The following is a 13,110-nucleotide window of genomic DNA, read 5'->3' on the forward strand; positions in this document are numbered from 1 at the left end:
AGGGGCTGATCTGTGGTGGGCTGCCTGCCCCGATCCCATTCCCAACTCTTACTACCTTCAAAGCTAAGAGGGCGCCCTCACCAAGGCCCCAAGGAAAGTGGGGGTATGAGGCTCTTCGGGGAACCAACCAAAGGTTTGGAGCAGGCTGACCTCAGCTTTAGCTCTACAGCTTGTTAGTTTGGGGCCGATGAGGCCGGCCACACCTGGCCACCAGAACCTTGGCCGCAAGCAGTGGGTGCCCCCTCCGCTTGTACCAAACCAGATCACACACCTTTATTATCCTCAAAATGTAACAAACGGGGTAAGAAATCCCTCCCTCCCGCCCCACCCCCACACCCCCCGCAGTCCAAGAGAAGCATTTAAAAAGCCCCGCAATCTGGCCAGGAGTCCGCGGGTGGGGCTCGGGACGCCGGGCGCCCTCTATACGGCTGTAGTCCTCCCGAACAAGGGGATGGAGACCGGCAGGCGCCAAGCTCCGTGCTCCAGTGGCTCTCGGCTGCTGAGCTCTGAGTCGGTCCAGCTGGGGAAGACCCGGCGGCCGCGGTCCGCCTGCAGACAGAGCGCAGGGCAGGGCGGCGCAGGCCGTGGGGCACTTGGCAGATGCAGAGCCGACGTGTAGCCCCGGTCTAAGAAGAGCGGCTTGTAGCTGGGCGGCGGCTGCTCCTGTTTCTCCGCGCTGTCGCGGCGGCTCAGAAAGGGCGTAACGATCTTGCGGTAGAGGCCACGCGTGTCCGTGAGCACCTCGCTGTAGGGCGGCGGCGGCTCGGCCATCATCACCGCCTCTTCGTAGCACGGTGGCTTGGACATGTCCGATTCCGCTGTGGAGTGGGAAGTAATCCACGGGTGTGAGGCCAACTCAGCCTCCCGCAGAAGCCTCGGCCAACCCCAGACCCAGCCCGCTCCCTCTTCCTAGGTTCGCTGGAGAGGCTGTCCCGTGGAAGCCCCGCGGGACAGCAGCGAGACCTCCCACTGCCGAGGCCTCGCCCACCCTAGTGAGCCCGGCCGCCCCCTGGCGCACGCGGTACTTACCTTGGCGGGGGTAGCTCCAGGGCCGGGGCGGCACGGATAGGTGCGGCGGCGGCGGCGGGTGCGGAAGCGCGTGGTGGTGTGCGTGCGGGTGCGCGTGTGGCTGCGCGGGCCCGTGGTGCAGCAGCGGGTGCACGTGCACGTGCTGGTGGGCGTGCGCCGGCGCCTCAAGACGGCCGCGGTGAGGGGGTGGCGGGGGCGCCAGGCCCGGGGGGCTCCCTGCCAGGCTGCCCTCAAGCTCAAGGGGCTCCAGCTCAAGGGCGCGCAGGTTCTGCTCACGCAGCCGCTCCTCCTGGCGCCGTTTGAGGCGGCGGCGCAGGAAGCTGCAAAAGCAGCAGAGTAGGACGATGAGACCCCAGATGAGCCAGAAACCGGCAAAGCACGTGAGGAACGTGTAGGTGCCCTGGGACATAACCATGGCGGCGGCGCGGGCGGCGGGTCCTCGGCTGCTTCACTGTACAATGGGTTCCTCGACGTGGCCCCGGGCCCGCGCCAAGCTCCCAGACGCCGCCAGCGTCACTCGAGGACCCGCGGCCGGGGGCTGCCCGCAGCTGGGCTCAAGTCGTGCGCGCGCCGGCGGGGAGCAGCAGCAGCAGCGACTCCGGTTCCTTCCCATGGCGCCGGCAGGCGCGCTGGCGGGCCTCACCCGGGACCGCGTGGAACCTGTAGGACAGACACAGGGCGCGGTGAAGGAACGCTACAGCCCCCGACGACTTCCCTGCTCGCTCGGGTGCCCTGCGCAATCCTGGGGAAGCCTCCTCTGCGGAACCCCCGCATTCCGCGGGGGCCCGGTGACGTCACCAGGGATGACGTCACGCCCGAGGTTTCCCCGGTAGGGCTTTCCCGTATCTGAGACCCGGCCGCCGCCGCCGCCGCCTCCCATCCGAGGTGATTCCAGGCTGGTCAGCAGGGGGCGCGCGAAGGCCAGGTTCGGCTTCAGTGTTCCTGAGAGATTCGCCATTCGCATCTCGCGGGTGCAGGATACCCCAGCTCCGAAAGGGCTTCAGTCTGCCCATAGGCAGGCACCCAGGGCGCGGAAGGGGAGCCACTGCGCGATTGCTTTGCGGCGCGGAAAAGGTGGTTCACCTCCTAGGCCCCACGAGCAACCCGCCGGGGCCCAGCTTCAGCCTGTGCATACGCACCTGGCAACGTCTGGCGTCCTAGACCTTGTTCCCGCTCCCAAACCTGGCTGCCCAGAGCTTGGAACATTCCGGCCTGCACCGCGGCCTCCTGGTTGTCTCAGCTCTTGTAGGGGGGATCAGGCAGACGGTTCTTAGTGCCTACTGCGTGCTACCAGCTTGTCTTTGTCTGAGCCGAACATGCCGCCGAGCGTGGGCCGTTCCCTCTTTTCCTTTTCTCTAAGCGCCTCCGCTCGCTGAATCCCATCTCCGTCTCCACTTCCCGAGCCTCCTACCCATGCGCAGCCCGACTTGGCCCTGCCCTTCTAGCTCTAGGCCGCCATGTCCCTTCCCCCAATTCCTTTCCCTCTCTGCAGAGGGTAGGAAAACTAGCTCAAGTAATCGGTACCGCCTGGGCCCACATCACTCCAGATGGGCACTTCCAGTTCCACCTCCTCTCCACAGCCAGGGTTGAGAGGGGAACCTCGCATTGTAAGAGGTATGTAGGAGGGGAGCCCTGACTTTGGAGGGACAGTGGCAGGCAGCTGTTCACCACCGCCTCAGAACAGGAATGAGCTCTTCTTGAATGCCTCACATCCAAGGCGTTTCACATACAGTAGCCTTTTGGGGTAACGAATTATTCCTGTTTTACAGGTTTTACACAATTAGGAGCTGTGTGGATGGCAGGTGATGGTTCCATAATTTGAATCCAAGACTGGCCACAAAACCCTAGCCTGGGGTGTTAAGAGCGCTGCCTCCTGAGCTATTTTGTGGGTCTCTTTGGACTCCCCGCCCCCCATCCTCAGCATGCCCAGCGAAGGCACACATGTATTCAGCTCTGGGTGTCACAGTGGGCCTAAGCCCCAAGCTGAGGACCCCACATTAAACTTAGACTGGTCTGAGGGCAAGCCGGGGCAGTGTGTGGGCAGGGGGGGGAAGCCAGGCCGCCCAGTATACCCCACCCTTCTCCCCAGATGGCTCCTGTCTGACTCCATGGCTGCTTTGTGCCATGTGCCCCTTGGTGCCCGTGCCAGTCCCTTTCTCCTGGGCCTCCATTCCAGAACAGACGACGGCAGGAACAATAGCTCCACCCGCCCCCTTCACAACCCCACCATGAGGCTGCCATGGTGACGAAGCCCAGATAAAAACAGGATGCTGCCAGTCATTGGGGGTTAATTAGATCTGTTCTCCTTTTCCTGAGCCCACAGGAATTTTCAGGAATGCTCTGAGGAAGCTGGCACTAACTAGGTGCCTCCTTGGCTTGCAGGGCAGGAACAGCTCTGGGTCACAGAAGCACTTCTGGGGCTGGAGGTGATGGAGTTTAGCTGAATTAGAAATACATGCCAAGGACTGTCTGCTGTGTTTAGCCTCATTTTAGACTTCTTCCATGCAGAATAATCTTACGTAATCAATACCACCTTCCTACTGTGGGGGTCATGCCCATCTGATGGATGAGACAGGCTTAGAAAAGGAAATGACTTGCCCGAGGTCACACAGCTATAGCTAGGATTTAGCCTGACTCTGAATCCAAAGTCTGTGTTGAAACACTTTCCCCTAAATGATGAGTGAAATGTAAATAAGTATGTGTGAGCACTCAGTACAGGAGATTTGGTACCTGTGGAGACACTGGCCAGGCTGGCCAGCCTGTAGTCAAAATGCACCTTCTTGTACCTTCTCACCAAAACTTGTAGTTCTGCCAACCAGCCCTCAGCTCAAGAGTGGGAAAAGGCTGTAGGGTGAAGGAGAGGTGGAATGGCAGCTCTAGGGTTAATAAGGAACAAAGGACAGGGACTGTGCCCTGAGGGGGTCTAGCTCAGCTCATTGGGCATTAGGGGGACAGACAGGCCAAACCCAAGACCTGCTGGGTGCCACTGTCACCTATCTATCAAATGAATATGACCCCCAGCGAGAAGGTGGTGCTGAAGATCATGTAAGACGTGATCATCACGTATGATCGTGTAAGATCATAAAAGAGGCATAGAACAAGGCCCTGACACACAGTAGGCAGGCCTTGGCGGGTATTTTTACTCCTATTTAGTTAAATACCAGCCAGGTGACAGAACTATCGCTGAATTTTACAGACTTGGCTACGGTGGTTCTGAGAGAGAAAGTCTGCGTACAGTCTCAGCTGAGCTGGCCCTCTGACCTCACACTGACTCCAGTGCCCAGTGTGGAGGGGAGCAATGACAGATGCCTCGGGCTGCTGCTTCATCCTGGTGGTCCAGCAGGCCCAGACGGCAGGAATCCTGCCTGAACTTCCCTCCTGGTCTAGAGGGAGTTGCGCAGTAACATCTCATCTAATTCACAGTAGGTGCCCACTATATAAATGTCAAGGGATTCATTCAGACTTTTCCAAGGGCTTTTCCTAAGCCAGGTTTCTCAAAGCCTTTCCAAAGGGTTATTCCTTTATCCCTTCATGCCTTGTGCATGCTCCTGGTGGGTCTGGGAAGCCCTTCAGATGCAGACCCTCTGCCTGTTGCTCACAGCAGCTCACCTTCTCCATCCCCTGCAGACACATGCCTGGTCCTTAGTAAATACCCAACTCCGACTGTGTGCTGGGAGCAGAGCCTTCAGCCAGGCTCATCCTTCAGTCTGCTGTTTTATGATTTGCTTTCTGTTTGTTTCCTCCTCATTGTCTTTACTTACCTTCTTGTGGGTTATTTGGACATTTTTCAGGATTCCACCTTGATTTCTTTGTGGGTTTCTGAGTATATTGCTTTGTAGGGTTTTCTTAGGCCGTACTCTCACTGGGAGCACGGCGGGGGGATGAGAGTGAGCCTGGGGGGCGGCGGGTGCCACGTTGTGTCAGTTTTCTCATCAGTGGAGAAGAGTGAGCTAATCCAGGCAAAGGGCTTAGAGACACCCCCAAACATGAGCACTGCTGCCCACAGCTTCAGAGCTGGGGGGTACAGAGGTGTGTGCCCCAGGGCTGGATGCTGCAGAGTTTCCTCTCAGTCACCTTATAAACTGGGTGAGCATTCTGCCCATTTGACAGATGAGAACACTTTGCTCAGACAGATTAATGGTCTCTGGGGCCTGGCACACTGCTGTGTGTACCTCCCACACTGTTCCTCTGCATAAAGAATTCCATCACCCTAACCTTAGACCCCAAAGATCTGCTGCTGGGTCTTTTATCTCCACAAAGAGCCCACCATTTACACCATCTGCCAAGTCCTGTTGTTTTTAGCCCTCACTGTTGGGTGTCTTCATCTGTCCACTCCCTTTTGTCCCCCTGTCACTGCTGGCTTGGCCAAGCCACTGTCCTCTCTCACCTGGGGTTGGTTCCATTACCATTGCCACCACTTTTTCTGCTTCCCTACAGTGCTCCTGCTTGGCCTGCCGTTCTCCACACTGCCTGTTTCCCCCAGACCTTCTATGAACCCACCTGCAACACGGCCGCACTGCTCTCGCCCCAGCACTTGCTCCTCAGCCTCTTGGTCTCACCTGTCACCTCCCGGGATGTGTCAGCTTCCAGCTCCCTCTCCCCCCAGGGATGGCTGAGAAGTCCAGCGATATTGATTACACTGTTCTGTGGTCGCCTGTGTTCAAAACGAGGGCTACGTCTGTCTTCATCATGTGGGATATGGTAGCTCAAAAACCACTTGTTGAAGGAGTAACTGGAGGTGTTCAGTTACCTCTTTGGTCTTTTACCTGTCTGACAAGGAACATCTCAAGAGGTAGGTCTGCATCCAGTTCATTCCTGGGACATGCTGCCCATTCACCAAAACATCACTGATAACCAAGCTATCACCAGCTCTCAGCCCTCACAGGGAGGTTTATAAACAAGCTGAGGATACATACATCTACACGAATAAATGGAAAAGTCTACATGGAGATTAAGACGTGTACCAAGGGCTCTGAGGTAGAAAGAGGCAAGGGGCTCTGGGTCACAAGGGGAAGTCCTGGACATGAGGCCAGAGCTGCTAGTCCTGTGAAGGAATAGGAATTCAGGCCAGGGGATAGAGGAGAAAGGGGGGAGAGTGTGGTGTATAGAATGAGGGTGGGGTAGGAAAGGCGACCACTCACCTGTCCTGCGTGCCCTCCCTGCGTATGCCAAGTCCCCTGCTAACCTCTTTACATTCATTGCCTCAGGCAGGAGGGTGCTCAGTCACTCAGTCATGTCTGACTCTTTGCAACCCCATGGACTGCAGCCTCTGTCCACTTAACTTTCCTCTGTCCAGAGAATTTTCCTGGCAAGAATACTAAAGTGGGTAGCCATTTCCCACTCCAGGGGATCTTTCCTGGGCCAGGGATCAAATCCGAGTCTCCTGCATTGGCAGGCAGATTCTTTACCACTACACCACCTTGGGAGGTAAAGGTTGCGTGCGTGCATGCTAAGTCGCTTCAGTCCTGTCTGACTCTTTGTGACCCCATGGACTGTAGCCCGCCAGGCTCCTTTGTCCATGGGATTTTCCAGGCAAGAATACTGGAGTCAGTTGCCATTTCCTTCTCCAAGGCAGGAGGGAGTTGCTGTCATTCCCCACTCTACAGGCAGGGAGCTGGGGCCACTTCAGGCCCACGTAGCCTGTGGGCTTATGAAATCCAGGGAACTGTAGAACCTGGCAGGAAGGTCATTTCAGGGAAGCACTGGTGACATTGTTACACTCCTCTCACACCAAGACACATGAACTGAAACCAGAAAGAAGTGACAGGAACCGTCCCAGCTGCCACCATCGGCCAGGCATGGAGCTGGCCAGAAAGTTATTCCCAGTGAGGCCAAGGTACTGGCTTGACACCTTCACCTGCAGGCAGCATCTCTGTGATCCAGCCTTGGCACCAGGCCAGGAACCTGGAGCTTGGGAAACTGCAAATGGGACAAGAGATGGGGGCCCTAGTGGGTTGGTGTCTACTCAGATCTGCCCCTCCAAGGGAGGTGGCTACAGCTCGGGGTGGGGGAGTAGGGGGGAAGCAGAGGGGATTATACCCTTCTTTGAGGGGCTGCCTGGTGAACACACAGAACACCGAGCAGGGAGCCCTGGGTTCAAATCCTCCTTCTGCCCAGCTGTGTAAAGCCATCCCAGCTATTCCCATGCCTGAACTGAATTTTCTTCACCTATAAGACAGAAATGATGAGACCAGCCTGGCAGTGCCAAGGGAGGAGCAGAATTGATGCGGGATGTGAAAATACTTCAAGACCAGCATACAGAGCTGCACTTGATAAACGAAACTGCCAGCACCTTGCAGCCTTAAGAGGTTCAAATGTGTTAACTGGCCATGGTGCCACATCTACACAAGCCTAGAGGTAGTCCAGCAAAAACTGCCATCACCTCCCCATGCGTCAGAGGTCTCAGCCTTGTGACTCAGGCTGGACACTGTTCATGGACATGGTTTGTTGACTCATAATCTTTTTTTTTTTTAAATATTATGATTAGTTGTCAACATTTAAAAACCAGGAGACTTTATCATAAATGTCTGGATTTCTGGTTCACCTTGAAAATTGGACAACTTGGTCATACCAAATCCACATTCTCACATGGTGACGTAGACTGTAGCTGATTAGTGCCCTAGTCCACCTGGGCCCTGGAGCCATTTGGGTTTCCAACCCCTGAGCTAGACTGAGCACCCACAGGGCCCAGCAGTGCATGGGCCTATTATTGCTAAATTCCTTCTGCTACCACTAAGGTTACAAGCTGACCAGGCCACAGAGCCCACAAACCAAGGAATGGAGCCTCAGGGATTTCCAGGGGACTGAGGTAGCCCTCACTGCTCAACTTCTACTAGAGAGAGGGAGGGAAGGAGGCAGCCTGGCAGTAGCTGGTCCTATAGAGCATCTGGAGGAGCAAGAATCTGGCTGCTATTGCCAGAAAAAGGAAGGGGGTACCAAGACCTAAAACATAGGGAATATCCTCACTGGAGGAATGTGAAAGAAGGTTAAGAAAGCCCTTCTAGAAGGCTCTACAGTTCTTTTCTGCCTGGGTCACAAGAGATGTATGAAGCAATACCACAGCAGAGAGGGGCCATGCCAGCAGAGAAACGAACACTGGAAAACTAGCTCCACCACTTACTGGTTGCTCAGCCTTGGACAAGTCACTTCACTTCCCTGAGCCTTGGAGTCATCATCTCTAAAGTGGGGATCATAAACTTACCTTGCACAGTGTTGTAAGGACTAAGGAGATCATGGATGCAGAGCGCTCAACACAGGTCTCCGACAAAGCAGGAACAGAATGAAAGGAGCCTGTGAGTAATTCCAAAGGCACTTCTGCCTGTGGGAGATTCAGGCCTGACTTAGGACACCACCCATCTCAGGGCACCTTTGCCTCAAATGCCTAGCTAATGGTCACCTGTGACACCCAGGACACCTCCCTGGATGGGAAAGGAGACCCCAGGGTGGTTGTGATCACTGGGATATTGGGTCCAAGGCCTGCGGTCGGGGCTGGCATCTGCTGAGTCAGGCCTGGGAGAGCTGGCAGGAGGGCCCTTTCTCTCCCCCAGCAAGCTGCCCACGGAGGGGAGATTGGGAGGGGAGCCAGAGGTCATTTCCTCTGACTCAGCAGCCATTCTGCCCTCAGAGGAGCTCCCCTGGAGGACAGGGCATCTCCATGTGGCGCTGGCCTGCCTGCTGGCCAACCTGCACGCCACCCAGCACAGTCTGGGCTTTGTGCTCAGACAAGAAAGGGACACTTGTGATCCAGACAATGGGCTGGGTGCTCCCATTGGGCCTGGGCTTCAGCTTCCCTGGATCAGCTGTGTCCTTTGCTCCTGCCCACACTGCTCCTACCCCTCCCTGGAGAATGTGGCTTGAGAAGAGGAGCAGGGAGACCCACCGTGGGCCCAAGCTACCGTTTGGCACATGCTCTGGCCATGAGGAGGAGGGAGGTGAGCGTGTTTCCTCTCCCCTGGTAGGGACCGTCGCCTCTGAAGCACCCAACTCGTGGCAGGCCATTTCGCTGGTGGTGGGTGCAGTAGGGTGAGGTGGGGGGCGGGGTTGGGGAGGGGACGGTGGATTGGTGTGGCGGGGTACGGACCCCAGACCCTTGCCTCCTCCTCCCATGGCAGGACCAGTGGCTGGGCCGCCCCCACGTTTGCTGCCACCCTAGGAGCCCTGCTGCGACGACTGTAGCCACGTGGGAGCCAGCTCGTGCCCACGGGGCCGATCGCCCCCCACCCCCACCCTCGACGGCTGTGGAGGCAGGCACATCCTGACAAGGCCAGAGGGGCGAAGTTACCCCCACCGCGAGAGGGAGAGTCCCCCTCTCGCTGCTCCCCTGGGATGCGGCCCCTCGTGAGGTGGGGGAGGGGGCGTCGCCGCCCTGCAGCCGCGTTGCCGGGGAGCGCAACCCCGTTGCTGTGGCAACCGTTTCCAAGCGAACCGGCGGCGGCTCTCGCCCCGCTCCTCGGCTCACTGGCGCCCTCCCTCTCCCCTCCTTCCCTCCCTCCGCTGTGGGCTGGGGGAGGGGCTGGCCGAGGCGGGGGTCCGAGGCGGCGACCCTGGGCCAGGGAGCGGAGCCGCCCGCGGGGAGGGGCTCAGCCCCGGGACCATCCTTTGCCCGCGCTCCAAACCCGATCGGCCCGCCGCCGCGGTACTCACGGGCCCAGGCATCCTCCTTGAGCTCGTCCTCCTGGCTCAGGGCAAGCGGCGCGGGCCCCGCGGATAGAGCCCCAGACCCGGGGGAGGCGGCGGCCCCAGGGAGCTGACTGTGGCAGCGAAGGCGGCTCCGAGCGCTGGGCTGGAGCCGCGGGGCGCGCGCACGGGCGCGTACACGGCGCGTACCGAGTCCGGCGTGCGCGCGCGCGGCAGCCAGCAGAGTGCCCCCACCCCCAGTCTCTCGCTGCCGAGGAGGCTGTCCCGGGCGCGAAAGGCGGAGGACCTGAAACCCACCTGCCGCATCCGAGACTCAGCAGGAAGGGCGCCAGGCTCACCCTGCACAGGGAATGCTGACACCACAAGACACAACTGGCAACAGGCTGTCCGGACCTGGCACATGCTGGCAGACTCCGTGCAGGCCGTCGTCCGCCGAACACACCGTATGCTGAGACAAGCAGCTGAGATGGAAAACCCTGACACACACACAGCTACACACACACAGCTGAGATGGAGAACCCTCACACACACATGTCCTGGCCCCGGTCACATCCTGACAGGCACTGCACACACCACACGCATTGGGCAAGAGCTGGACCAGGCAGGCACCCCACTGAATCTCCAACTTACAAATATATGGTCCACTCCGAACTCACATCAGTCCTTCCAGTGAATCAAGCCTGAATATTCATTGGAAGGACTGATGCTGAAGCTGAAGCTCCAATACTTTGGCCACCTGATGCGAAGAACTGACTCATTGAAAAAGACCCTGATGCTGGGAAAGATTGAAGGCAGGGGAAGGGGACAACAGAGGACAAGAGGTTGATGGCATCACTGACTCAATGGACACGCGTTTCAGCAAACTCAGGGAGATGATGAAGGACAAGGAAGCCTGGCATGCTGCAGTCCACGGGGTTGCAGAGTCAGACACAACTGAGCAGCTGAACAACAACCCAGCTCACAGCCCTCCCCACTGTGTTCCCAGCACACACTACCACATGTCTAGTAAGAAGTAGCATACGGAGTACCTCATGCTAGATCTGTACACCTGGCCTCCAGGGACTCTGTTCATCTTCAGGGAACAGAGCTGAGAGTCAGGGCCTCCACTGCCGAGGCTGAGTCTGATCCTGACTGTCCACCAGGGCCTCTTAACTGTTTTCTTCGTTTCCAGTCCAAATTCTCCTCCACACTTAGGGTGGTTTTCCAAAAAACATCCTCTACTCTTATGTTGGCCAGAACATTTTGGGTTGCAAGTGACAAAACCTCAAAACAAATGGGCTTGAGGCCTATTTGTTTATGTAAGTTTCCCTGTAACTGGAATGTCCAGGGGATTTTAAGCTATGGTCACAATTGGTTCCAGGTGTTCTAGCAATGCAATGAGGCATTTATCTGTTCTCTCCACTCAGCTTTCTTCTGTTTGCATCATTTTCAGGTAAATCTGCCTCCATGTAGTGGTGAGGTTGACCCCACAGCTCTAGACACAAGCCATCCATTGCTAGAGGAACTGAGAACACTGACTGTCCGTCAGTAGTTCAGGCAACCCCCCAGGCTCCTTTCGGATTTGTATCGGCCAAGTGTACAGAGGTGAACCAATCCAGGTATAGGCGAAGGGGTATGTGTTCAGTCACCCAGTATCCATTCCCTTTTCTTTGGGTACCCTTATTTCACTGTGGGACTCACCACACCCCCATAAGGTGCCCCTGATGTACAGTGGGCAGGTTCCCAGCCTGGTCATTTGGACTCCTTGGATTTGAAGCTCAGTAGTCCAAAGACATAAACATGGCTGTAGCATCTTGCTTCTGGGGGTTGTGCTACCTGATGAGCTACCTAAGTCCTGGTTCTCTCAGCTCCTCCATACCATTTTAACACATTCTAAGTTAGCTATAGGACAGCTGTCACTTGCAACCGAAGATCCCTGACAGTGCCCCCTGGGTCACATGCTGTAAGTCTATGTGTATACAGCAAATGCCAGCCCAGTCCCATCTGAACCACGAAGACTAAGGGGAGTTTGCCCAAAGGAAACATGGGGTGCTTTTGTACATGTTAGGCAGACACCCTAACACAACCACCTAAAATCCTTCAGGACTGCCCCCACGTTCCAGATGAGACCCCACATCCTAGCACAGCTTTCAAAACCCAGCGTAGCAGTCTCCTTGAACTTGGCTCCAGCCATTGCCCCACTAGAGGCTAGCACAGCTTTCAAAACCCAGCGTAGCAGTCTCCTTGAACTTGGCTCCAGCCATTGCCCCACTAGAGGCTCTAGATCACCCATCTGACTCCTTGTCCAGGAACATCTGATTCTGTACCCTGGAGGGTCCTAACTGGACAACTTTGTGACGAGGGGCCTCCTCCCTTGCTTTGTGTTGGCCCTCAGTCTCAGCCCTAGCCCCAGCAGTTCTAGAATAATCTCTGCTACAGTGCTGATCACACTGGGTCCCACTGTTCCCCCGTCTGCTTGCCTACCAGACTGAGTTCCAAGCTGGCAGGGGGGCCCTCATCTCCATCTGGGTTCCCAGCTCTGATCACAGAGCTGGATGGGGAGATGAACTTGGGTAAGACTTGTTAGTAAGGGAATTCTGGAAGTTTCCTCTGCCAAGGATCCACTGTGGTAAGAACTTAAACGTGGGTTGAACCCTTGCCAAGAAGTTCCCCGGGTGCCTACCTAGCCTAAGGGGAGTCTGGTGGGAGGTTTGCATGCATGCATGCATGCTCAGGTGTGTCTGACTCTTAGCAACCCCTTGGACTGTAGCACTCCAGGCTCCTCTGTCCATGGGATTTCCCAGGCAAGAATACTGGAGTGGGTTGCCATTCTCGTCTCCAGGGGATCTTCCTGACCCAGGGATCAAACCAGCATCTCCCGCATTGGCAGGCAGATTCCTTACCACTAGCGCCATCAGGAGGTATGGACCTACCCATCTACCTGGCATTCATTCACCCTCACACACCTGGCCAGAGCTGGGCTGCGGCCTCTGTACACTAATACCTATCTACCCAGTCCCCAACCCCCACAACAGAATTTGCTGTGCCTCAGGCCCCTGTCTCTCACCTCCAGTTTCCTCATCTTCAATCGCTTCCTCTCAACCCTGCAATGCCACTCACCAGCTGGAAGACCTAGCTAAGCAAAGCCCTCTTCCTACCCCATTCCCCTCAAATCAACAGAAGCAGCGGTGCACACTGCACACGCTCTCAAGAGCTGGGCTGCCGATGACCCAAGGGCTCAGGAGGGTGACTGGCTATTTACGGGAACTTTCATAGATGCTGTGAGGCAATGGGAAATCACACCAATCTTTCCAGACAAGGGTAGGGTCTATGCAATGCAGTTTGATAAGTGGCCAGACTGGGACTTGAACCCAGAGCTGTCCAACTGCAAAGCTCATGTGGCCTCTGTGGCACTGGTACCTGGCCCAAAGGCCAGGAACAAACCACTATGGTGGTTATAGCAGG

General features: G+C 56.7%; 1 protein-coding gene across 3 annotated transcripts; it reads right to left on the minus strand.

The window, feature by feature from the left end:
- PRR7 (proline rich 7 (synaptic)) lies at positions 249 to 9,827 on the minus strand. 3 transcript variants are annotated; one of them, XM_018050607.1, is made up of 3 exons: positions 9,673 to 9,827; positions 1,030 to 1,689; positions 249 to 818 (listed from the first exon to the last, which is right to left on the minus strand). In XM_018050607.1, the coding sequence occupies exons 2-3, from the start codon at positions 1,442 to 1,444 to the stop codon at positions 421 to 423; spliced, it is 813 nt and encodes a 270-aa protein (XP_017906096.1). In that variant the 5' UTR covers positions 1,445 to 1,689; positions 9,673 to 9,827; the 3' UTR covers positions 249 to 420. The 3 variants fall into 3 exon arrangements, with proteins under 3 accessions (XP_017906096.1, XP_017906097.1, XP_013820841.2); XM_018050608.1 differs by lacking the exon at positions 9,673 to 9,827 and adding an exon at positions 2,169 to 2,722; XM_013965387.2 differs by lacking the exon at positions 9,673 to 9,827 and having other exon boundaries at positions 1,030 to 1,703.

This window comes from Capra hircus, chromosome 7 (genome assembly GCF_001704415.2).
Source record: "Capra hircus breed San Clemente chromosome 7, ASM170441v1, whole genome shotgun sequence".
Classification (NCBI taxonomy): Eukaryota; Metazoa; Chordata; class Mammalia; order Artiodactyla; family Bovidae; genus Capra; species Capra hircus.

Bases quoted from the DNA above. Each gene is read 5' to 3' on its own strand.
- PRR7 (XM_018050607.1), bottom strand. From the start codon at position 1,444: ATGGTTATGTCCCAGGGCACCTACACGTTCCTCACGTGCTTTGCCGGT. The intron at 819-1,029 runs GTAAGTACCGCG...CCCACTCCACAG, and splicing joins CTGGAGCTACCCCCGCCAAG to CGGAATCGGACATGTCCAAG.